The sequence below is a fragment of the Nannobrachium achirus genome (genome assembly GCF_963921795.1).
Source record: "Nannobrachium achirus genome assembly, chromosome: 5".
Taxonomy (NCBI): domain Eukaryota; kingdom Metazoa; phylum Chordata; class Actinopteri; order Myctophiformes; family Myctophidae; genus Nannobrachium; species Nannobrachium achirus.
Window position 1 is genome coordinate 72,189,416 of NC_137814.1, and position 24,108 is coordinate 72,213,523.

At 39.5% G+C, this 24,108-nt stretch overlaps 1 protein-coding gene and 1 long non-coding RNA gene across 2 annotated transcripts; both read left to right on the plus strand.

The window, feature by feature from the left end:
* The first annotated feature begins 13,697 nt into the window (after positions 1-13,697).
* Positions 13,698-16,778, plus strand: LOC308285957. The gene is made up of 3 exons (XR_013962097.1): positions 13,698-13,903; positions 15,276-15,508; positions 16,728-16,778. It is a non-coding gene; the product is annotated as an uncharacterized lncRNA (long non-coding RNA).
* A 15-nt stretch (positions 16,779-16,793) lies between these two features.
* On the plus strand, positions 16,794-19,622 carry LOC308285956 (uncharacterized protein). Its single transcript, XM_080726903.1, has 4 exons — positions 16,794-16,893; positions 17,174-17,328; positions 18,370-18,576; positions 19,188-19,622. The coding sequence occupies exons 1-4, from the start codon at positions 16,800-16,802 to the stop codon at positions 19,245-19,247; spliced, it is 516 nt and encodes a 171-aa protein (XP_080583029.1). The 5' UTR covers positions 16,794-16,799; the 3' UTR covers positions 19,248-19,622.
* Positions 19,623-24,108: the final 4,486 nt, after the last annotated feature.

Below are 24,108 nucleotides of genomic sequence, written 5' to 3' on the forward strand. Positions count from 1 at the left end.
AGTGCAGTAATTACGTTTTTGGTCACACTGACTTATTTGTTGTATCCCAAAGGTCAAATTAGCCTTTGGGATTTTACCTCAAGAACAAAACATACAATTAGTTTTGCTTTGTCGTATGTGCTGTGGCTTGGGGTGCCACTGCTCTGGGCTGGTTAGTCCATTCCCTCTCCCCCTCTTTAAGCCTCAGCATCGAACACTGTAGAGGTAGGATTTATTGTTGAACCACAGTCCATCATTCCAAACTGTTGGTGCATCATTGATTTACTCATTCTTAATAATGCTTTAACTCTTGTATTGAATAAAATAAATGTGCATTTGTCCTTTGTCTTTTAATAAACTTTATTGAACATTTGCAGTTTATAATCATTTTAAGCAGTTACATTCTTGCGTACAAATCATTAATAAGCATGTAATTACATTAGAATAATACATGTAAAGGCATTACTTTTCTCTTTTTAAATCCCCCTTTTTTTCCAACCTCAAGTCCTTTGTCCTCTGCCTCAAATCATTAAGACCGGGAACGTGTCTGTGTCATGTAACCACTTTAACCATTGTTTTGTGTACTTTGGATATTAAAAAATAGAAGATTATTCAAGCTCATGGGCTTGTCTGCTATTTTTGAAGACAAAAAATGTAAGTTTGTGCAAATCTTTGAAATATTATTTTAAAGCAAACAATTTTACTCAAATATTTGCTTCTGGTAGGTCCCTGGAACAAAATATTTTGAGATGGGGGTCTGTGGTAATTCTAGGGGTCCTTGACATTAAAAACTGTGAGTGCCACAGATAAAGAAACATTTTTAGTTATTTTTCAGGTCTTAATGGGTTGAAGGTACAAGGACAGTATGAGGAGAATTTATAATAATGTGTATTCAGGTGATTTGCTTTAGTTTGGATTGGATTGTTAAAACCATTTAGCGAGCCCTGGGTGGCGTAGTTGGCTACCCTATTCATACTAGCCCTGCTACACATGTAGGTGATGCTCTGTTGTTTTTACAAATACACTAGATTCAGTAATACCTGTCTAGTCCATATTACCACCTTAACTTAATCCATTGTTGTTTTTAAAGAAATTAACCCGTTGTCAGCCTTCTGGTTGGTCCCTGACTGACCAAACAGCAGGCTCTATCTGCCTTGTCCCGTCCTGGTTTCGGTCTTTTTATGTTGAATTTTATAAAAACGTGCCGAGTCACTATACTGCCCCTGAGCAGCTCCATTTTACTGAAACCAAGTTTGAAATTAGAATTGAACACACGGAATAACAATACGAAGCAAAATAATTAACATGGTAGTGGATGGAGTGTCCCACCAAGATACAGCAACCAATGGAAAGCCCTGATTACCGAACCATTGTCCGATTAATGGTACATTTAGATAGATTCAGGGGTTCATTCATGCATCAATGTAGTCACATTGTGAATGCTAAAATCGATGAATCAGGTATAGATTCCTATCAATAACATATTATTTTATTGTAAAAAGTGAGCCAGTAGCCTGCCCTCATCAGCTACCGGACCACTTGCTCTGATAAAATAAATACAGACAGTGCTTGAAACTTACTAAGTTCCAGGTAGTCTTAGTCCTGGTTTGTGTGATTAACTTAAACTCAAGGCTTTGTCCCTGTATGTGTTCTCATGTGTTTTTTTAAATGACCCATTCGAGCAAAGCCTTTATCGCATACTGTGCAAGAAAAGGACTTTTCGCCTGTATGAATCCTCATGTGTCTTTTTAGATCACTTGTGGTAAGACAACCTTTACCACATACTGTACACATATAGGGCTTTTCCCCTGTATGTGTCCTCATATGTTTTTGTAGATCACCTGCGGTAAGACAGCCTTTACCACAGACTGTACAAATATAGGGCTTTTCCCCTGTATGCGTCCTCATGTGTGTTTTTAAAGTTCCCATTCTAGCAAAGCCTTTACCACATACTGTACAAGTAAATAGCTTTTCCCCTGTATGCGTATTCATGTGTGTTTTTAGATTCCCTCTGGTAAGACAGCCTTTACCACATACTATGCAAGTATAGGGCTTTTCCCCTGTATGAGTCATCATGTGTGTTTTTAGATGACTTGTTCCACGAAAGCCATTACCACATACTGTACAAGAAAGGGGCTTTTCCCCTGTGTGAATCATTGCGTGACTCTTCAGATGTGCATTACGATTAAACATTTTGCCACACTCTGTACAACTAAAACTTTTCTTTCCTGTTTGACCCTTCTTGGAGTGAGTTTTTTCCGGTGATTGCAGGTCCTGGGACAACTTCTGTTGTCCTCCCACATTTTGTATCTTGTGTGATTTCAGTGTGTTTAAAGCTGACTGATCTCCCCTATTCTCCTCCCACTCATCACTGTCTTCAGTGTCTGATTGAGAACAGTGTGAAGAAAAGAGGAGCTGGTCATCACTGGTTGGTTGTGATGTTCCACAGTCCTCTAAATCAGCTTGTGTTTTCATGTGTTCAGTCGAGGTGCTGGCTACAGGCTCTCTGCTTTCATCATCACCCTTACTTTTCACTGCTAGTAATGTCAACATTGACCCACCAGCCTCTTCTGGTCTATGAAGCAGCTCCTCCTGTTCTTCTTTAATCTGTGGAGGTTGTGGTTCCTCCTGGACCAGACTGGAGCTCCACTCCTCTTCAGGTGAAACCTGCTCTTTACACACAGGGATGTGCAAGAAGTCTATGGGGGGAAAAATACAATGAGACTCTATAAAATGTTGTAATCTACTGCAGTGGAGTGCAGTACCTCAGTGCAGAGTAGTAGCTGGATAAAGTATCAGATTGCTCTTTAATCAACATTTCTAAAACATTGAATTTAATGGTGGGCTGATATTACAGAAGATGCAAAACGAGCTGAATGAGAGGTGGCCCCTATTCATTTTCAAGTAATAAATTAATAACTTGATTAATCTGTCAGAGAGCATTGGTAAAGGAAATGGTATTGACTGTGGTCAGTCAGAGCATGGCTCACAACAGCGCGAGGTGTTGTGAGCTTGTAGATTGGCTATTCTTGTAAATGTTCTATCATGGAATCTTCTGTAGCAGTCAATTACTGAAGCAGAAAGAACTGCAAAGCTTTAGTGAACCCATTAGTAATATTTGTCAGATTAATTGTACATTTAAATACATTCAGGGGTTTGTGCATCCATGTAGTCACATTGTGAATGCTAAAATCGATGAACCAGGTATAGATTCATATCGATACCATTGCTGTTGTTGTTTTTTTTTGGAGAAAGTGCTTTAAACTTACTGAGATCCAGTTGGTCTCCAGGTTCCTGTTTAAGGTGGTCTTCAGGTTCCTGTTTAACATCTTCAGGTTCCTGTTTAACAGAAACAGTCCTGGCTGGAGAACTGATTTTCACCTGCAGTCTGGACTCCACACTCTGATCTGGAATGAAGGAATACAATGAGGACTAAAAAAAACCTTGGGCTCACCTCACCGCTATTCACTTTTCAAGCATGGGGTGGCTCAATGTACAAGACTGAAAACAGAATCCTTCAATGGGCCTGGTGTAGAAAATAAACTACACCACTAAGATACCTGTGTACCTGACAAAATACCTCCACATGTCACGGATGTTCATGATTACATCATGTTCAACCCAGATTCGGCTCAAACAGGATCAAATTCGTTCTCTTGCTATACCACTAAAATGTGGAACGCATTACTGCATGCCTTAAAGGAGTGTACATCTCCAACTTTCTTTGAAACTGTCCTGAAAAAACACTTACAGCTAGCTGCTACTCGAAACTGGCAACCTGACCCTTCTATTGTAAATATCATTTATTTTGCATTGTATTTTTACAGCTGTTTTTTCTGATGATATCCTCTGCAGAGTACAGTGTTCTATCTTTCATTCAATGTTATACCCTATGATGTGTGCTTTCCTGGGCATATCCTTTTAGTAGCCCTTGTGCAAATGTGCCTATGCAAACTCACTGAATAGCCTACTTCAATCAAGTACAAATAATGCAACATAACAACACCTAACCGTGCAAACACTGTAGGCCTATCATACCTGCAGCGTGTAGTTTAATGTTGTGTGTGTAACAGACATACCTGCAGTGTGTAGATCGATGTCCATATCAAAGTCAATGTCCAGCAGTTTGTTGTGTTTCTCCAGCAGAGTTTCTAGTGTCTCCATCTCTCTCTGGAAGAGGTTGCACATGAATTCTGTGGCCGCACGAAGGCGCTCCAACACAAACACTCTGACATCAATCTTCACACAACAAACATCAGCACCACGCTGCTGTTTGTCCAAAACACACAATATCTCCTCTCCCACCGACGTCATGTGTTCATTTATCTTCAGCCGTACAGACTCCATTTGACACGTTTTCACCTCCTTTATGAGACGTTTTTCACCACGATCACAACACGTCCAGGAGTTTTCCACTACAAGACTACAACACGCGCTTACTTTCTGCCGGGTCAACGTGTTTCACACATGCGCATTGAAGGATCCAGGCACGCACTGTTGTCTTCTTACGGTGTTTCGCCCCCTGGTGGAAGGAGTGTGTAAGTGAAGATAGAGCCTCCTGTAGCTGTGGAAAGACAGTGTGTCCTTGTGTGTTTGGGTGTCCTGCAGAGTGTAACTGTGGTGTGTCCTGGAGTCTGAGCAGGAGGACAGTGTGGAGATGTGCAGTGATAACACCATGCTTTTATCTTGGAGTGGAGAAACATCTCCTCCCATTCTTCCAGTTCACTGCAGTCAGGGCTATTTCAATGTGAAAGGCTCACAACTAAAGACACAAAAGACAGTGTAGGCCTATGGGCCATCACCAGAGACATTTACATGAATGCAAATTTCTATTTAGCTTCATCAACATATTGGGAAAAGCACTAGCCTATTCTGCTTTCACAGCCACTTGAAGCATGGCAGCTTCCCAGCTTTGATATTTTTGTATGTGATTGATGTTGCATATGGATTGGCTCTTGTTCCAGTACTTTCCATTCCAAGCTCACTATGTCCTTTAATTAAGGAATTCAAACACTCACCTCCCACCACTAACCCCTTTTAAGGAGAAAATACCCATATCCTTATGTAGTATACTGTTCTATAAGCCAAAGTGCAGTAATTACGTTTTTGGTCACACTGACTTATTTGTTGTATCCCAAAGGTCAAATTAGCCTTTGGGATTTTACCTCAAGAACAAAACATACAATTAGTTTTGCTTTGTCGTATGTGCTGTGGCTTGGGGTGCCACTGCTCTGGGCTGGTTAGTCCATTCCCTCTCCCCCTCTTTAAGCCTCAGCATCGAACACTGTAGAGGTAGGATTTATTGTTGAACCACAGTCCATCATTCCAAACTGTTGGTGCATCATTGATTTACTCATTCTTAATAATGCTTTAACTCTTGTATTGAATAAAATAAATGTGCATTTGTCCTTTGTCTTTTAATAAACTTTATTGAACATTTGCAGTTTATAATCATTTTAAGCAGTTACATTCTTGCATACAAATCATTAATAAGCATGTAATTACATTAGAATAATACATGTAAAGGCATTACTTTTCTCTTTTTAAATCCCCCTTTTTTTCCAACCTCAAGTCCTTTGTCCTCTGCCTCAAATCATTAAGACCGGGAACGCGTCTGTGTCATGTAACCACTTTAACCATTGTTTTGTGTACTTTGGATATTAAAAAATAGAAGATTATTCAAGCTCATGGGCTTGTCTGCTATTTTTGAAGACAAAAAATGTAAGTTTGTGCAAATCTTTGAAATATTATTTTAAAGCAAACAATTTTACTCAAATATTTGCTTCTGGGAGGTCCCTGGAACAAAATATTTTGAGATGGGGGTCTGTGGTAATTCTAGGGGTCCTTGACATTAAAAACTGTGAGTGCCACAGATAAAGAAACATTTTTAGTTATTTTTCAGGTCTTAATGGGTTGAAGGTACAAGGACAGTATGAGGAGAATTTATAATAATGTGTATTCAGGTGATTTGCTTTAGTTTGGATTGGATTGTTAAAACCATTTAGCGAGCCCTGGGTGGCGTAGTTGGCTACCCTATTCATACTAGCCCTGCTACACATGTAGGTGATGCTCTGTTGTTTTTACAAATACACTAGATTCAGTAATACCTGTCTAGTCCATATTACCACCTTAACTTAATCCATTGTTGTTTTTAAAGAAATTAACCCGTTGTCAGCCTTCTGGTTGGTCCCTGACTGACCAAACAGCAGGCTCTATCTGCCTTGTCCCGTCCTGGTTTCGGTCTTTTTATGTTGAATTTTATAAAAACGTGCCGAGTCACTATACTGCCCCTGAGCAGCTCCATTTTACTGAAACCAAGTTTGAAATTAGAATTGAACACACGGAATAACAATACGAAGCAAAATAATTAACATGGTAGTGGATGGAGTGTCCCACCAAGATACAGCAACCAATGGAAAGCCCTGATTACCGAACCATTGTCCGATTAATGGTACATTTAGATAGATTCAGGGGTTCATTCATGCATCAATGTAGTCACATTGTGAATGCTAAAATCGATGAATCAGGTATAGATTCCTATCAATAACATATTATTTTATTGTAAAAAGTGAGCCAGTAGCCTGCCCTCATCAGCTACCGGACCACTTGCTCTGATAAAATAAATACAGACAGTGCTTGAAACTTACTAAGTTCCAGGTAGTCTTAGTCCTGGTTTGTGTGATTAACTTAAACTCAAGGCTTTCCCCCTGTATGTGTTCTCAAGTATTTTTTTAAATTACCCATTATAGCAAAGGCTTTATCACAAACTGTACAAGAAAATGGCTTTTCCCCTGTATGTGTCCTCATGTGTGTTTTTAGATCCCCTGTGGTAACACAACCATTACCACATACTGTACAAATATAGGGCTTTTCCCCTGTATGTGTCCTCAGGTGTATTTTTAGATTCCCTCTGGTACGACAGCCTTTATCACATACTGTACAAGTATAGGGCTTTTCCCCTGTATGAGTCATCATGTGTGTTTTTAAACTACCTGCTCTACTAAAGCCATTACCGCAAACAGTACAAGAAAAGGGCTTTTCCCCTGTGTGAATCATTGCATGTCTCTTCAGATGTACCTTTTGGTTAAACATTTTGCCACACTCTGTGCAACTAAAACTTTTCTTTCCTGTGTGACCCTTCTTGGAGTGAGTTTGTTCCAATGATTGCAGGTCCTGGGACAGCTTGTCCTGTCCTCCCACATTTTGTATCTTGTGTGATTTCAGTGTCATTAAAGCTGACTGATCTCCCCTATTCTCCTCCCACTCATCACTGTCTTCAGTGTCTGATTGAGAACAGTGTGAAGAAGAGAGGAGCTGGTCATCACTGGTTGGTTGTGATGTTCCACAGTCCTCTACATCAGCTTGTGTTTTCATGTGTTCAGTCGAGGTGCTGGCTACAGGCTCACTGCTTTCATCATCGCCCTCACTTTTCACTGCTAGTAATGTCAACATTGACCCACCAGCCTCTTCTGGTCTATGAAGTAGCTCCTCCTGTTCTTCTTTAATCTGTGGAGGTTGTGGTTCCTCCTGGACCAGACTGGAGCTCCATTCCTCTTCAGGTGAAACCTGCTCTTTACACACAGGAATGTGCAAAAAGTCTAGGAGAAAAAAATACAATGAAAATCTATAAAATGTTGTAATCTACTGCAGTGGAGTGCAGTACCTCAGTGCAGAGTAGTAGCTGGATAAAGTATCAGATTGCTCTTTAATCAACATTTCTAAAACATTGAATTTAATGGTGGGCTGATATTACAGAAGATGCAAAAATACAATGAGACCCTATAAAATGGGGGGAGTGCTTTAAACTTACTGAGATCCAGTTGGTCTCCAGGTTCCTGTTTAAGGTGGTCTTCAGGTTCCTGTTTAACATCTCCAGGTTCCTGTTTAACAGAAACAGTCCTGGCTGGAGAACTGATTTTCACCTGCAGTCTGGACTCCACACTCTGATCTGGAATGAAGGAATACGATGAGGACTAAAAAAAAGGCTCGGACTCACCTCACCGCCATTCACCTTTCAAGCATGGGGTGGCTCAAAGTACAAGACTGAATACAGAATCCTTCAATGGGCCTGGAGTACACAATAAACTACACAACTAAGATACCCGTGTACCTGACAAAATACCTCCACATGTCATGGATGTTCATGATTACATCATGTTCAACCCAGATTCGTCTCAAACAGGATCAAATTTGTTCTCGTGCTATACCACTAAAATGTGGAACGCCCTACTGCAGGCCTTAAGGGAGTGTAAATCCACAACTTTCTTTGAAACTGTCCTGAAAAACCACTTACAGGGAGCTGCTACTCGAAACTGGCAACCTGACCCTTCTATTGTAAAGATCATTTATTTTGCATTGTATTTTTACAGCTGTTTTTCTGATGATATCCTCTGCAGAGTACAGTGTTCTGTCTTTCATTCAATGTTATATGCTGTGTGCTTTCCTGTGCATATCCTTTTAGTAGACCTTGTGCAAATGTGCCTAAGCAAGCTCAACTAGAAAAGAACATTTCTAAGAAATTTTAAGTGTGCATGCAGCTCGCTAAGTCTGTGCAACCTTGTGTGAGAGAAAAAAAAACATTTTGAGAAAAAAAAATGTTGAGAGAAAAAAAATTGAGAAAAAAAAAATTTGAGAAAAAAAAATTTTGAGCAAAAATTTTTTTTGAGAAAAAAAGATTTTTGAGATAAAAAAATTTAAGAAAAAAAAATTGAGAAAAAAAATTTTTTGAGAAAAGAAATTGAGAAAAAAGATTTTTGAGAAAAAATTTTTGAGAAAAAAAAATGTTGAGAAAAAATATTTTTGAGAAAAAAAAAATGTTGAGAAAAAAAAATTTTTTGAGAAAAAAAAATTGAGAAAAAAAAAATTATGACACCAGCCGCGAGTCTGTACGACAAACGGTTCATGAGATGTAGAGGCACTTCCTGTTTGGCAAAGGGCACTTCCTGTTATAGAGGGGGCGGGGCTTAATCAATTACAGCTCATCCCTATTGGCTGGAAAAAGACCAAAGTTGTGTGTGCATTTTAAAGTTTAAATCACGTTGCTATGCAAAAGTATGGCAGAGTTATGTGGCGCCAAAGTTTCTAGTTTTTTTTCGGAGTCCCCCATGCAAAGTCAATGGGGGTTTTTGAGCGTAGTTTTTTGCCTAACCCTAACCCTAACCCTTTACCACAGACTGTACAAATATAGGGCTTTTCCCCTGTATGCGTCCTCATGTGTGTTTTTAAATTACCCATGAGATTAAAGCCTTTACCACATACTGTACAAGTACATGGCCTTTCCCCTGTGTGAGTCACCATGTGTTTTTTTACATCACCCTTTTGAACAAAGCCTTTGCCACACACTGTACAAGAAAATGGCTTTTCCCCTGTATGAGTCATCATGTGTGTTTTTAGATGACTTGTTCCACGAAAGCCATTACCACATACTGTACAAGAAAAGGGCTTTTCCCCTGTGTGAATCATTGCGTGACTCTTCAGATGTGCATTACAATTAAACATTTTGCCACACTCTGTACAACTAAAACTTTTCTTTCCTGTGTGACCCTTCTTGGAGTGAGTTTTTTCCGATGATTTCAGGTCCTGGGACAGCTTGTCCTGTCCTCCCACATTTTGTATCTTGTGTGATTTCAGTGTCATTAAAGCTGACTGATCTCCCCTATTCTCCTCCCACTCATCACTGTCTTCAGTGTCTGATTGAGAACAGTGTGAAGAAGAGAGGAGCTGGTCATCACTGGTTGGTTGTGATGTTCCACAGTCCTCTACATCAGCTTGTGTTTTCATGTGTTCAGTGGAGGTGCTGGCTACAGGCTCTCTGCTTTCATCATCGCCCTCACTCTTCACTGCTAGTAATGTCAACATTGACCCACCAGCCTCTTCTGGTCTATGAAGTAGCTCCTCCTGTTCCTCTTTAATCTGTGGAGGTTGTGGTTCATCCTGGACCAGACTGGAGCTCCACTCCTCTTCAGGTGAAACCTACTCTTTACACACATGGATGTGCAAGAAGTCTAGGGGAAAAAATACAATGAAAATCTATAAAATGTTGTAATCTACTAGGGATGTTCCTAGCGACTAATTTCACTGACGTGTACACGACAATTTTGTAAACGAATATTCGACTACTCGAAAATTAATTGTTGTTTTTTTTTTTTTTTTTTAATTGTAATTTCACACAGAAAATAGCCAAAACTGAGCACTTCGATCTGTTAGGGCAAACCTCGTTTGAAAAAAGTATCAAGAGTATATAAAAGCCTTTTAAAATGTTATATAATATTGAAATCTTGCTCAAATTAATCAATTACGTCATTGCGTGAATTTAGGTCAGATCAATAATTAGCGCATCAGTCTCAGCTTGGTCGCTACAACAGCTGCTGACTGGAGTCGCTATACTAACTGAGTAACAGCTCTGTTCTCTGCAAAGTTAGCTACATAATGGTATTCCATTCGATTAAGCATTCTCCTTGGCTTGTTCTCACCCCAAAATATGGATTAATTCATGGACCGGATCACAGATGCAGCATGCAGGCTATCCTACTCGAGGTAACGAGTGATTCACATACAGTATCTTTAAGATACACGTCGCTGCGGACAGCCTGCTTGGTGTGTGTCTGCTATGGTCTGCGTGCAGTGGCATGCACACTCACTGCAGGTCAGCGCGATCACTCTGACCACTGCGCGCAACAGTCAGATTGTGACACAGACACCGCAAATCAACAAAGGGAATGCTTAATTTGCTTGTTAAAACATAACATTTTATTAAGACAAGACAGTAATATGGGCACAGAATTTAAATGTTTAATAAAGTTAATATCTCAATAATTAAAAATATATTTAATAGAATAAGCGAATTGTATTTTCAAAACGAATAGTGGTTTACAAACCGTGTAATCGGATAACCGAATACACGCGCACATCCCTATAATCTACTACAGTGGAGTGCAGTACCTTATGAGGGGCCCTTTAGGCCAAAAATAGTGAGACACTTTTACACACACTAATGAGACAGTCTTATACGTACTACTGAAATGCTTTTACATTCAATATTGAGACACTTTGACACACGCTGTTGAGACACGCTTACATATACTAATGAAATGTTATACGCTCGATAATGAAACACTCTTACGCTCACTACTGAAACACTCGTACATACATACATACTTAGTAAATCTATGCGCGTTCGTATATGAAACCGTATACATACTCAACTGAACACTTACGCATGCATATGACAAACACATACACATACCTATATACTTCTGTGCCATATACACATACGTACAAAATTATTTACACATATATATATCTGAAACACTCACACATCCACCCATGAAAAGGCTGCATATATATTACTGAACACTCGTACGTGTACAACTGAATTTATTGTATTTCACATATATTCATGCAAGTAGTTTCACTAGTATGTATAAATGAATTCAATGATGTATAAACGTATCATTTCAGTGCTATGCATACGTGATTTCAGTGTAATGTATGAAAGAGTTCCACATGTAATCGTACGAGTCATTTCAGTACTATATATATACGTTATTTCGATATTATATATATACATTATTTTGATAGCAATATATAATTTCATTACTATATGCAAATAAATCACATGTATTCATACAAGTAATTTCAGTTATATATATATAAGTCATTTCAATAGTATATATACATGATTTTAATAGCATGTATATATATAATTTCATTACTATATGCAAATAAATCACATGTAATCAAAAAAGTAATTTCAGTACTATATATATAAGTTATTTTGATAATATATATACATTATTTTAATAGCATGTATATATCATTTCACTAGTATGTATGAAACCTCGCCTCACCAGGCTTTCCCTGAGGTTTTCAGTAGCACATACAAATCATTTTCACTGTCAACGGAAGGTGACCAAAGTCATGTGACCGAAGTCACGTGACTTCGTTTTCTTCCTGGCTTCAGACTGCAGACCACAGCTCCATCAGATGTAAACAACATTTGCTACAGACATGGAGGTAGGTGAGGGCAAATCTTCTATTGTTATTATTATAGAATGATAGAATCTATTTAATAAACTAACGTTTGTAAAGTGTTTTTTGTCAGTTGTGTCTTAAGGGTTTTGGTTTTGATTTGATGTAAAGAGAGTTTACTGTTAGCTAGCGAAATTAGCATTTTAGCTAAGTCTTGTTGCTGAGTTGGCTTTAGCCTGCAGTTTTTACAAGCCATGGCTCTATCTGCTTACCCTAATCTGTTCAGAGAGATGACAGTGCAACGTTTTTGCTCATCTATATCAGGCAATCAGGGCAATGAGAACAATGCTAATGACAGCGATTTTTTTCATTGTATTTATCATGGAAGGTGTGAATCTGTGAACAATATCAACAGACCTGACACAATCTAAATGCAAATACTCAAAGCATAAGTTGACGGTCGTTCACACTTAATGCTTGGCGTGAAGAACGGGCCGTTATTCTTTGAAGATATAATGAAAATACATGTGTGGTCACGGTGTTGCACCACGATTGGTTGCCTATAGAATTCCAGCCCGCCACGGCTGCCATGACATAACTGCACTCAGTTTGGCTCTGAGGTCACAGAATCGGATGGGTCACCAATTGCTGTGTAACGGCAATACGTGAAATGTCTGGATTTGCTAGGAGGAACGAGTACATACGTGGAGATGACATGTACACGTCTCGGTTTTAATGCGTGTTCATGTAGGACGGTGGTTCTCAACCTGTGGGTCGGGACCCCGAGGGGCGTCCCCAAGTTATTTTGTGGGGTCCCCAGATGATTAATTTAATGTGCAACATTGTTTTCTCGCTCAACTGTAAACAAACCAACATGGGGTTCAAGTGTATAGAGTGCACATTTCTTAAGTGACAATTTAAGGACTATTTACAACCAATAAAATGACAAACATTGTCCAATTTGTCAAATATTAGTGTCAGAAATTGTGAAAATAGCCGATCTACATTGTAGATGTAATGCCTCAACTCTTAGTGCTCATCAGGGTGGGGGGTCCCCAGTTAAAATATGACAATTTAGGGGGTCGTGGCCTGAAAAGATTGAGAACCAGTGATGTAGGACAGGCAGCGACCCCCAAAATAATCATTTTGTTTTTGCTTCCTTAAAGAATATTATACCTTAATGCAGACTCCAATGCTATTTCCACTATAGTACCTTATTTTATTGGTCATTGTCAGTAATTTTTCTTTTATTTGAGTAATTTGTAGTAGTATTTATTGTAACACCTGGGGCAAACGCTCCACATGTCCCAGACGCTTCCATAGAGCCATTGTTTGGCTCCCAAACTATGTAATGCACTCCTGACTCCTCATTGAAATAGCTCTGCAGACTCACTCCCAATCTTCCACCATAATCTGAAGACTCGCCTCTTCAGACTCCACTTTAGCCACTTGCCCTAGCCTTTACGACTTTGAGGGCTTATCCAAAGGCTAAATGTAATTTAAATGTCATGTTTTATAGAAAGGTGGTCATTCATCCTTTAGTGTATCGTTTCAATGTACAATTTCTTTATTTATTATCTGCTGTTTGTTCATTAGATACTTTCGATTCTTATTTCTATGCATTTGATTTATTACCTTGTGTTGTCCAATGCTTACTGTAAATCGCTCTGGATTCTAAATGTCTGCTAAATGCCTACATTTTAACATATGAGCACTGACCCCTACAGCCTTGGACCGATGAACACTATCTCCAGCAGGCGCCCCCCAGCCTGACATTATCAACACCATGGCATCGACCAGCACAGCGCCCCCCAGCCGTGAAGTGAACACCATGGCATCGACCAACACAGCGCCCCCCCAGCCATGAAGTGAACACCATGGCATCGACCAACACAGCGCCCCCCCAGCCTTTGCCTTTGTGTGGCTTTAGTCACCAGCATGGAAGACCAGTATAGTGAGTATTATAGAATGTTGCCTTTTTGCCACTGTTCCAACACACATTACTTAGACGTTGCATTCATCCGACTCTCATTATTATTAACCTTCACTGCACGTGTAGCCACGTAGTCTGAGTAATGAGATGTTTTGACTGACAACTCAGAAATTGAGCTTGTCATATCATCAGGTGTGTTGCCAGGACATCGACAGGACAGGACATAAAGACAGGATAGAGTCACATAGACAGGATAACCTTTAAAATCAACCCATAGATTAACCAATACGACAGGTAAGGGATAAAGACGAGGCGCAGCCGAGGGGGGTTATCAGGCTGAAGGGATGTTATAGTGTACATGGAGTACCACCAAGGAGGCAGTCTTTATCCTGCTTATTACCCGCAATACCCGGCTACTGAATAAAATTAATAATTTGACTCAAAACTAAAAACAAAACAAAGTACCGGTATTTCCTTGTTTACAGACAGCTGAAAGTATTCCACAAGTGTTGCGCTGGACGTAGCAGCCAGTGGTGTAAAGTACATTTACTTAAATATTGTACTTAAGTATAATCTTTAGGTATTTGTTCTTTATTTGAGCATTTTCTTTATTTACTTTACTCCACTATACAGATCTCAGATCCAAATATGGTACTTTTACTCAATTTATTTGCAAACTTTAGTTATTAGTTACTTTGTAGATTTACAAGCTCACAATGCGAAGCATTCTGAGCTTGCAGATCTGCTATTTTCAAAACTGGGACATCTGCATAATGAGTACTTTTAATTCTTTTTACTTTTTTGATACTTTTACTCAAGTACATTTAGAATTCCGCCTTATTCCGGACATTTACTTGTAACTGAGTATTTCTTCATTGCAGTATTGAAACTTTTACTTGAGTAAAACATTTTTACTTTTTCACCACTGATAGCAGCTATTGTATGCCTGTCTGTTTTTTATGTGGGGGGTGGGGCAGAAGTACACTGCTCTGTTCTTCAGTACCGTGATTGGTCTTGATCAAGGAATTGACGCTCGACTGCATGGGGTTTTCAAGGAAAAGCCCATGCCCTTGTCGAGTCGGGCTTTGCGATCCTGGCTCGACAAAGTCTCTTTCTCAGCCTGGCTTGGCGTTAGTGGAACAGAATAAACCAGGCTATACAGAGGAGGCTTTGTCAAGTCTGGATTTGGCTTAAATCCTGGCTTATTTAATTCAGCTTTCGTGAAACAGGCCCCAGGAGGATGTAGTACAGTTATTGTTAAAGATAAGGATGCTCTCGTCTTTCAATTTTCAACCATAAAGACACTCCTATATTAAAAGTTTGCTAATATCTGCCTAATACTAAGCTGGTGACCAAAGGACAATAGTAAGTCTATTTGCTTTATTTCCATCAGGAAAGTCAACCCCGCTGACTCTGTGGACATGGACTGTGATGCTAAGAAGAAGACGATGCTGAAGGATTTGGACAGGTCCTTCCTGGGTGCAGTAGGTGCTGTGATTCCCCAGTCAGAGTATGAGTGGGATGGGGATCCCAGAAGAGGGTTGGGTGACCACCGCATCCCCAAAATGATGCTCACTTTCCCCAATGGCAGCTGCATCTCTGTGGATACGATCGCACCAAACAAAGGTAGCCAACCTTATAAGTCTGAGTTAAATGAACACTTTGATGCGAGGAAGTCATTTAAGGAATTGGAGCTTACCCATGGCTGTACTTTTTATTTCCTCTGGATGTGAGTTTGCACATACTGGTAGATAAAAGTAGAAGTACATTGGTAATTTGAATAAACGCAATCCCTGTTCAACTTATTGATGTTCTAAACCAGGACAGACACTCAAAATTGTTACAGTAATATTAGAGCAATAGAGCATGGTCACACACACATACAGTATGCCTTAGATAAGAAGAGTCGGCTTCCTTAAACACCAGAATATAAACACCAGAATACCGGCGTTTCCGGTAAAGACAACAAAGCACATTACATTCACCCATTCATACACCGATGGCGGAGGAAAACCCTGCAAGGCACCAACATGCTCATCGGGAGCAATTAGGGGTTCAGCGTCTTGCTCAAAGACACTTGGACACCAACTCTTGGGGATCCCGAGATCGGTTCCCATCTGGCTGCTCTACCGGCCACTCTACCCCTGAGCCACTGCCACCTGATGTGCCTCATGCCTCGACATGCGTCTTTCAAAAAGTCTCATATACAAAAAGTCCATTAAAACTCACTCCTAGTATCTCACTCAGCAATACAGGGTTGCTATAAGAGTCTTTTTTATTTATGTGGAGTTTGGAAGAGTAGACATTTATGTTACTTTTCTATACAGTAAATGATTTAGTCTACAGTTACAAGGACATACCGGTAGGCATCAACAGATGCATGTTGCCCCTATTTTATTTTTTTATTTTGCTTTTGTTTTTTGTGTCTTTAAAGGAGTAGTTCACCACTTTTCAACCTGTCTTCATATCAGACAGGTTGAATTAGTTCTCACTAATGTTGATGATAAAATATCACAATATATATATATATATATATATTTTTTTTATTAGCGCGATAACAATGGCTTCCACTTTAAAATTGCAACTTTTCAGGAATAGAAAGCCTGCAGTTTCTATAAGCTGGATTGGCAATCGATGATGTCACAAGCCTATGGGTTTCTGACCTGCCCACAGCCCTCCTCTGAAAAAAAAAGAAAAGAAAAAAGCTATTTTTGAGTGAGGACCAATTATATGAACATAGGTTGAAAAGTTGTGGAGTGCCCCTTTAAGTATTGTATATAGTATAAACTATACGACTGTATAAGTCTGATGTATGTATTGAACCCTTTTTAATCTTCATTTTCAGGTGTGATCAGGAAGAATTGCACATAATGTGTACCCCTGGCAGAGCTACAAGTTCTTTGGACTGAACTACAGGATGCGGGTGATTGAGAGTCTTGACGCAGACACAGAGACCAGACGCCTGTCTCCTGTAGCTGTACTGGGAGATGGCTATGTGGATCTGATTAATGGTGAAAATAGTTGGTTCAAGGTCCAACCACACACATTCATATCTACACGGGCACATAATCACTTTTGCATCACAATAGAAACACGCCTATGGCAGTACTGTATTTTTATCTATTTTGGTGTATTTAATTGTTGCTCTGTCTTCTTTTAAAGATGTCAGCTCACACACACACACACTTTTCTTTAGCAATGGCAAGTTTGTCTGGCTATAGCTATTTATAGACAGTGTTCCTGACAAACCTCCAAAGAAGTAACAAAACTCTCATCACTGTTGGTTCACAGGCCCTCAGGACCATGGCTGGTGTGCAGGCTACACCTGTCAGAAGAGGCTGTCTCTGTTCCACTGCATTGTGGCCACCGGACGCTCCTACGATGTCTTCAGCAGCGTCACACCTCAGAAACTACGCCTCATGATGATCAATGCCAAACCCTTTGAGGTACAGTACGTAGTATGTACCAGCGTCAAAGGAAAAGCCTGGACCTTCAAAGAGAATTATTTTTTCATGTTTTGAAAGTGGTCTGGTCATAATGAAATTTAACAACCTTTCACCCAGCTGGGCTTTATCAAGTGTGCAGACATGTCCTTTAAGCCGGCATCATAGTCGCCTGGGCGGTGGAAGGCTTTACACCGCGTGTAGTCTTTTCGAGTCTTTTTCAGTCATGAAACTACACCGTTACATCATTCCTCGCGGTGGAGAGCTTTCCACCTCGAGTCCCAACACATCTCTATGTTTTTACTATCAGACAGACAGGCTCTACACCCCGTTCACTGATTGGTCAATCTAGACTAGTCAGTCACGGTGAATAGGTCTCCACCGTGGCGTACTATGATGTCCTGCACTTATTTTCTGACTTGAGGTGGAAAGCTTTCCACCTCAAATTTGCGGTGGATAGCTCTCCACCGTACACTCTGATACGGGCTTTAGTATTCACTTGATTGATTTTGGATCCAGCACGGTGTAAAAAGCTGTGGGGAGGTGCTTATCCTTGTGCTCTTGAGTAGGGATGGAGCTCTTAAATTTTGATTGATAATGAGCACCTTATTGATCCTGCTTATTGAGCCAGGCTTTTATCGAGCCCACTATTGAGCGTTTTCTAATATTTTGTGGAAAGATACGAGACCACAATTTCAGAACATAACTGGTATATATTTTTTAATTGGCCAGTTGTTGCAACTGTGAGTTTAACCATTTATGAAGATGACAATTGAAGTAACAAATATCATTAAAACGATCATTCATTAATGTGCAATATGTGTTAAATGGCTTTAAATTATGAATAGTACTGTAATAATTTCTTGATCGCCTCCTGTCTTGATTGTTTAAACATGACGTAATGGGCCGCTATGCTCAATAACAAGCTTGATAAGCCCAAAACGTATTTATACCGGGTACTCAATAAATCTGTTATCGAGTTACCCTTGTTTAGGGCTCCATCCCTACTCTTGAGTCATCTTTGCTCTTACGTTTGTCTTATAGGTTCAGAGAAGGGTTGAAAACTTGGAGTCCTGGAAAATATGCAGCAAAACCCTGATTCATTCAGACCAGCGATGTGCTTCAGTCCGAAACCCCTCACCGCTAACGAAGTCGATGCGTTTTTCCGTTACTCAGAGATGGGGAGCAACAAGAGAACGGGAGGGGAAAGAACAGTTCCTAGGTGGAGGGACCATTTACAAGATGTTGAAGGTGTGTGTGCCATACCATGTTTTTTTTTTTCTTTTTTTTTCTGGAATTGTATTGGGGCATTCCACTGAAGACAAGTAGTCGAACTCTAGGCGCAGGATTTGTTGGTAAATGTTTAACGTTACGTAGACGTCACGTGATAACTTGCATCCACAACACCACTCCACATTAAGTGGAACATTGGGGAAGAGGAGCGCTTCTTTTTCTTACCTCAATGTAGAGTTTGTGAACCGTTGCACAATTAACTGGAACGTGTGAATATATTTCTTTTTAAAACAAGGCCATGGAGCAGTTATGACAGATTTCTTATGTAAGCCATGGACGTACCTTGACAGATTTATGATTTCTGACCACTAGGTGGCACTGTTGACTTATCAAGTGTGTGTGTGTGTGTGTGTGTGTGTGTGTGTGTGTGTGTGTGTGTGTGTGTGTGTGTGTGTGTGTGTGCTCTCATCCACTCCAATTGTAAACCTTCTTTAAAACAGCTTTTGGAGTACGTTTTGCGGCTCAAAAAATGTATTCGGGGGAATAATAATAAGAATAATCTTTACGATTACAATAGGGTCCTCACACACTGTGTGTGCTCGGGCCCTAATTATTTTAATTATTTTCAGGTCAGGATACAAGACCTGAAAGCAGCCTGGCATCAACCAACACCATGGCAGCCAGCCTAGGAATGCGCCCCCCAGCCATTGACCCTGGAACACCATGGCCAGAAGCCGATACAGCTGGACAAGCACTTCTGTCGGCAGCCAAAGAAAGTTTCGTCTGGGACCTCAAAGATCTTTATAATATATAATATATTTGAATTTGACCATTTAGTGGTAAATGTTTAACATAGACACCACGGTGATGACCTGCGGTTGCAGAGGTTTGGGCGTTATTTAAAGCTGTCTTAAGTGAGCGGTAGTTCTTAAACAAAGATGAAACTGCAACTTCTCTATATTTTTATCAGTCTGCAAGCCTTGCTAGTAATGGTGATCGCGATGATGTTATTGCTTTTTTTTTTAAATAGGGTGCTGAACTGCATTCAACGCCTACAGCAAAACCCAGGAGAACAGAGATATACTAATAATAATAATAATAAAACTTTATTTGTATAGCACCTTTCATGACATGAAATGCAGCTCAAAGTGCTTTACAGAGCATAAAATGAAGCACACGTGCTTAACAGAGAAAAAGTAAATTAGAAATAAAAAATACATAAAAAAGAGATAAGTAAAATGATTACAATAAAGCAAGAAAAAATAAAGGCATAGAACATTGAAGAACAATTTCAGAGCCGTGCGGACGTCAATAGCAGCACAGGGATTAAAAAATTTAGCTAAAAGCAAGAGTAAAGAAATAGGTCTTGAGCTGTGCTAGTAAGACACCTCAGGGTGCCTTTAGGGCGAGGTCGCGCCAATTCTTGGCCATCTGGCCAGTGATGTATATGGGACCAGTTACTCCTATATGGAGACCCCTGGATGATAGTCAACAATGTTATGTCAAAACATGCCCATATATGGTCATTACCAAATATGGGCATTCCCAGATATGTCCTTAATATTTACACAAATATTAACAGCATAACACAATATCCTTAATGTCCTTAATATTGATAATATAGGAATCTCCATATATGGGAATAAAATGTATGTTAATTAGTAAAGCCAAGCAGGGCCTTGGTGAGTTAAGCCCTGGGTTTGGCGCTTGGGGATCTCCATATATGGTCATAAGGGGTCCTTTATTAACCCATTTAGAACGGGTACACATTATTGTGTATCATTATTTTATGCTTTAACTATTGAAAAACAAGCAGATAGCTCACACCGCGCTGCGAGCTTGTAGATCTGCCATTTTTGATAAAAAACGTGAAAATTTGAATTTTGACCAGATTCTATAAGTGTCTTTGGAATCCTAAGGTTTTTTGAAAAACGTATGTTTCTATGTCAGCGATCTGGCTAGCCATCGTCAAAGAAAAGGTCCTTTTCACTTAACTGGAGCTCAGTTAGTCTGTTCTTGAGAGACTACTATGTCAGTGGTGCTCAAACCTTTTCATGTGAAGGACCCAAAAATAGAGCCGCGCTGTGAGCTTGTATTTAGCTGTGAGGCTGTGAGTGTGTTTACTTAGAGTCGAATTGACTCGGCTAGAGCACCCTGGTTAAATAAAACATGCTTCACTTCTGACTCCCAATATCATACTTGAACATGAATGAAAAACCACGCCTGAACATGTATTTAAAAAAATATTTTCGGCGAGTTGGGTCTTGCGGTGTTGCACCACGATTGGTTGCCTATAGAATTCCAGCCCTGCCACGGCTGCCATGACATAACTGCACTCAGTTCGGCTCTGAGGTGGGTCACAGAATCGGATGGGTCACCTAGGAACAAGTACATACATGGAGATGTACACGTCTCGGTTTTAATGCGTGTTCATGTAGGACGGTGGTTCTCAACCTGTGGGGGGGTCCCCAAATTATTTTGTGGGGTCCCCAGATGATTAACTTAATGTGCAACATTGTTTTTTCACTCAGCTGTAAACAAACCAACATGAGGTTCAAGTGTATAGAGTGTATTATGCACATTTCTAAAGTGACAATTTAAGGACTATTTAGAACCTATAAAATGACAAACATTGTCCAATTTGTCAAATATTAGTGGCAGAAATTGTGAAAACAGCCGATCTACATTGTAGATCGGCTATTTTCACAATAGAACCGTGTTATAGAAAATGTAATGCCTCAACTCTTAGTGCTCATCAGGGTGGGGGGTCCCCAGTTAAAATATGACAATTTAGGGGGTCGTGGCCTGAAAAGGTTGAGAACCAGTGATGTAGGACAGACAGCGACCCCCAAAATAATCATTTTGTTTTTGCTTCCTTAAAGAATATTATACCTTATTTTATTGGTCATTGTCAGTAATTTTTCAATGGTTAAAGCATTCAATAATTCTAGGCCTAAATGGGTTAATTAATATATATCCATATACATACAGTATATGGACTTCAAGGGATATTCCACTTTCAACAGGTACTGCAGTGGTAACAGTGGAAGGGCCTCTCTTCCCATACACACCCATTGTAACTTCAAACTCTATTTTAACCATGATAGATTCATTAAAAACACATTATTTTTTCTGGTGACTCATTTTACCTTCCTAATACGTGAGCAGGCTGTGTTTTTTCAATAACCTTTTTCATTTATTTGTAATAATTATTTGGGAAAATGGAAAAAATTAAATACAAACAAATAATTATATTATATATAATGAAAAAAGTTATTGAATAAACCCGGCCTGCTCACATATTAGGAGGGTAGTATGAGTCACCAGAAAAAAAATATGGGTGTTTTTAATGAATCCATCATAGTTAAAATGAAGTTTGAAGTTACAATGGGTGTGTGTGGGGAGAGGCCCTGGAGGGCCTGGTAACATTTACATCAAATATCTAAATATTCAATCAAGCTAATTAATAACTGTTCCGGGTGTTCATAAAAGCCTGATTAGATGATAAGATTACCAAAACAAATTTTTGAAAGTGAAATACCCCTTTAATATTGACGGAAGGTAGGGTGTAAATCAGAGTAAAGCAGGCTTTTGGTCGTCGGACTGTCTAGATATGATCTAATTTGTACACTGTCAGAGTTAATGGGAGACCTTGAAATTTGAAAGTTTGAGAAACACTGATCTAGGATGTGAAATGAACACTTGGCCATTATATGAATGTATTTTAGCTGTACATGCATGGATTATCTACAAGCTCACAACCAGTCAGTGCATTGTGATCTTTGTAGATCTTTACGTATTTTCGTATTTTAATTAAAATATTAATAACCTCCTGTTTCTGTGCATCCTGTTCCTTAAACCAGAAATTAATTTGCAAACCCAGCAAATATTACTCTCTTATAGCATTTAAAACAGTTGTCAAGTGTAATTGTTTACTGTCTGGACACTGTTGTCAAGTGTAATTGTTGTCTCAGTAGTCTGGACTTGAACCATTGGTAATAGACTGGCAACAGATACAATGGAATGATGTTAGACAGTCAGACCTATACAAGTGTGGCATGTAAACAATACCAGTACAGTACTGGAACAGAATGGTATAAGTGTTACATTCAATGCAATTCTAAAATGTAGATGTACTGTAGTTTTGCTTTCAATGTTTTATTTTAGTTAAAGTATTGGCATCCAAATATACTTTTTTTGTAAAGATGTATTTATTGACAGTGCACAAAGTACATCTATCCATTTCTTAGATGTCCAAAAATCTACCAAGTGTCTCCAAAGCAAATGAATCAAATCACCTTCATTTACCTTACACCTCTGACACAGGGTAGAAAATGTGGAGTGACACGGTGGAGTGGTGTCCTGTGATAGATTAAATTGCATTTGTCTATGCTTTGTGGAGACCAGGACTATTTCTAAGACGTTTCCTCAGCTTCCTATTTGCTTTTAAGGGCCAGCTTATAAACCAAAGGATTCCTATTTATTTGGGAGAGATTATTCCCCTGGTGGAGGAGATCCAGTAGTTTCCTCTGATCCAGTGCCTGATTTGGAGAACAGATTATGATTTGCCAATCCAAATATACTTTTAAAGTACAAAAAGTAAAACTGCTCTACTGAATCCCCTGTGTTTTCTTAACCTGTTCTGCTGGCATCGGGACATTTTGAGAGGAAGGGTCGTACAGTAGTTTACCAGGGATAGTCTTCTATCAAAAATGTATTGTCTGCCATCACAGCAATATCCTCTGTCAGCAGGCTTAAACAGTTCTTTATCACTGGCAGATACGAAGGTGACTGCTCCATGCCGTGCCACCCCGATCAGACCCTTCAGGGTGGTATGAGATTTGCAGAGGCAGACTTTCTGGCTGTTGGCATCTTACCTCTGCACAGTCAACAATTACCTACCAATCAAGAAATCAAGAAAAACTTTTTTCACACATCAAAGTCCTACAGCAACATTGAGTGATAAACATCTCATCCAGCAGAGGAAGGGCACTGTACAAACATATTAGATAATCATTATGTCAAGCATTCATTTTACACACAATCTGTGACTACAGGGATGATCAGAAACGGTTTGACAAAAAAAAATGAAGAAAAAATAATGACTTTAATCTGTGAGTCTGAGCCTTAAAATACAGGCAGCTAGATGTGTCATTTAATGCAGTGGTTTTCACACCTTTACATGTCAAGGACCCCCAAATTGACACTTATTAACCTGTGGACCCCATTTGAAAAGATATGCCAGGGACCCCCATATAAGAGAATATGTTTTACTGCTCCAGCAGTGGTTCCTAACTATTTTAATTTCAAGGACCCCCAGTTTGACATGCCCATTGCCCAGTGTGCACGGGCCTTTTAGGTTACAGACCCCATTTAATGGTATTTCTATCTCTGGGACTGCAATTTATATTGTAAAATGTTAATTTAATTGAGTGTACAAATGAGCCTTTTAGGGTCCATTTGGTTCCATTTTACACTCTGAGTTACAGACCCATAATAAGGGTCCATTTGGTTCCTAACTATCATTTAGCTGGGGACCCCCTGGAACTC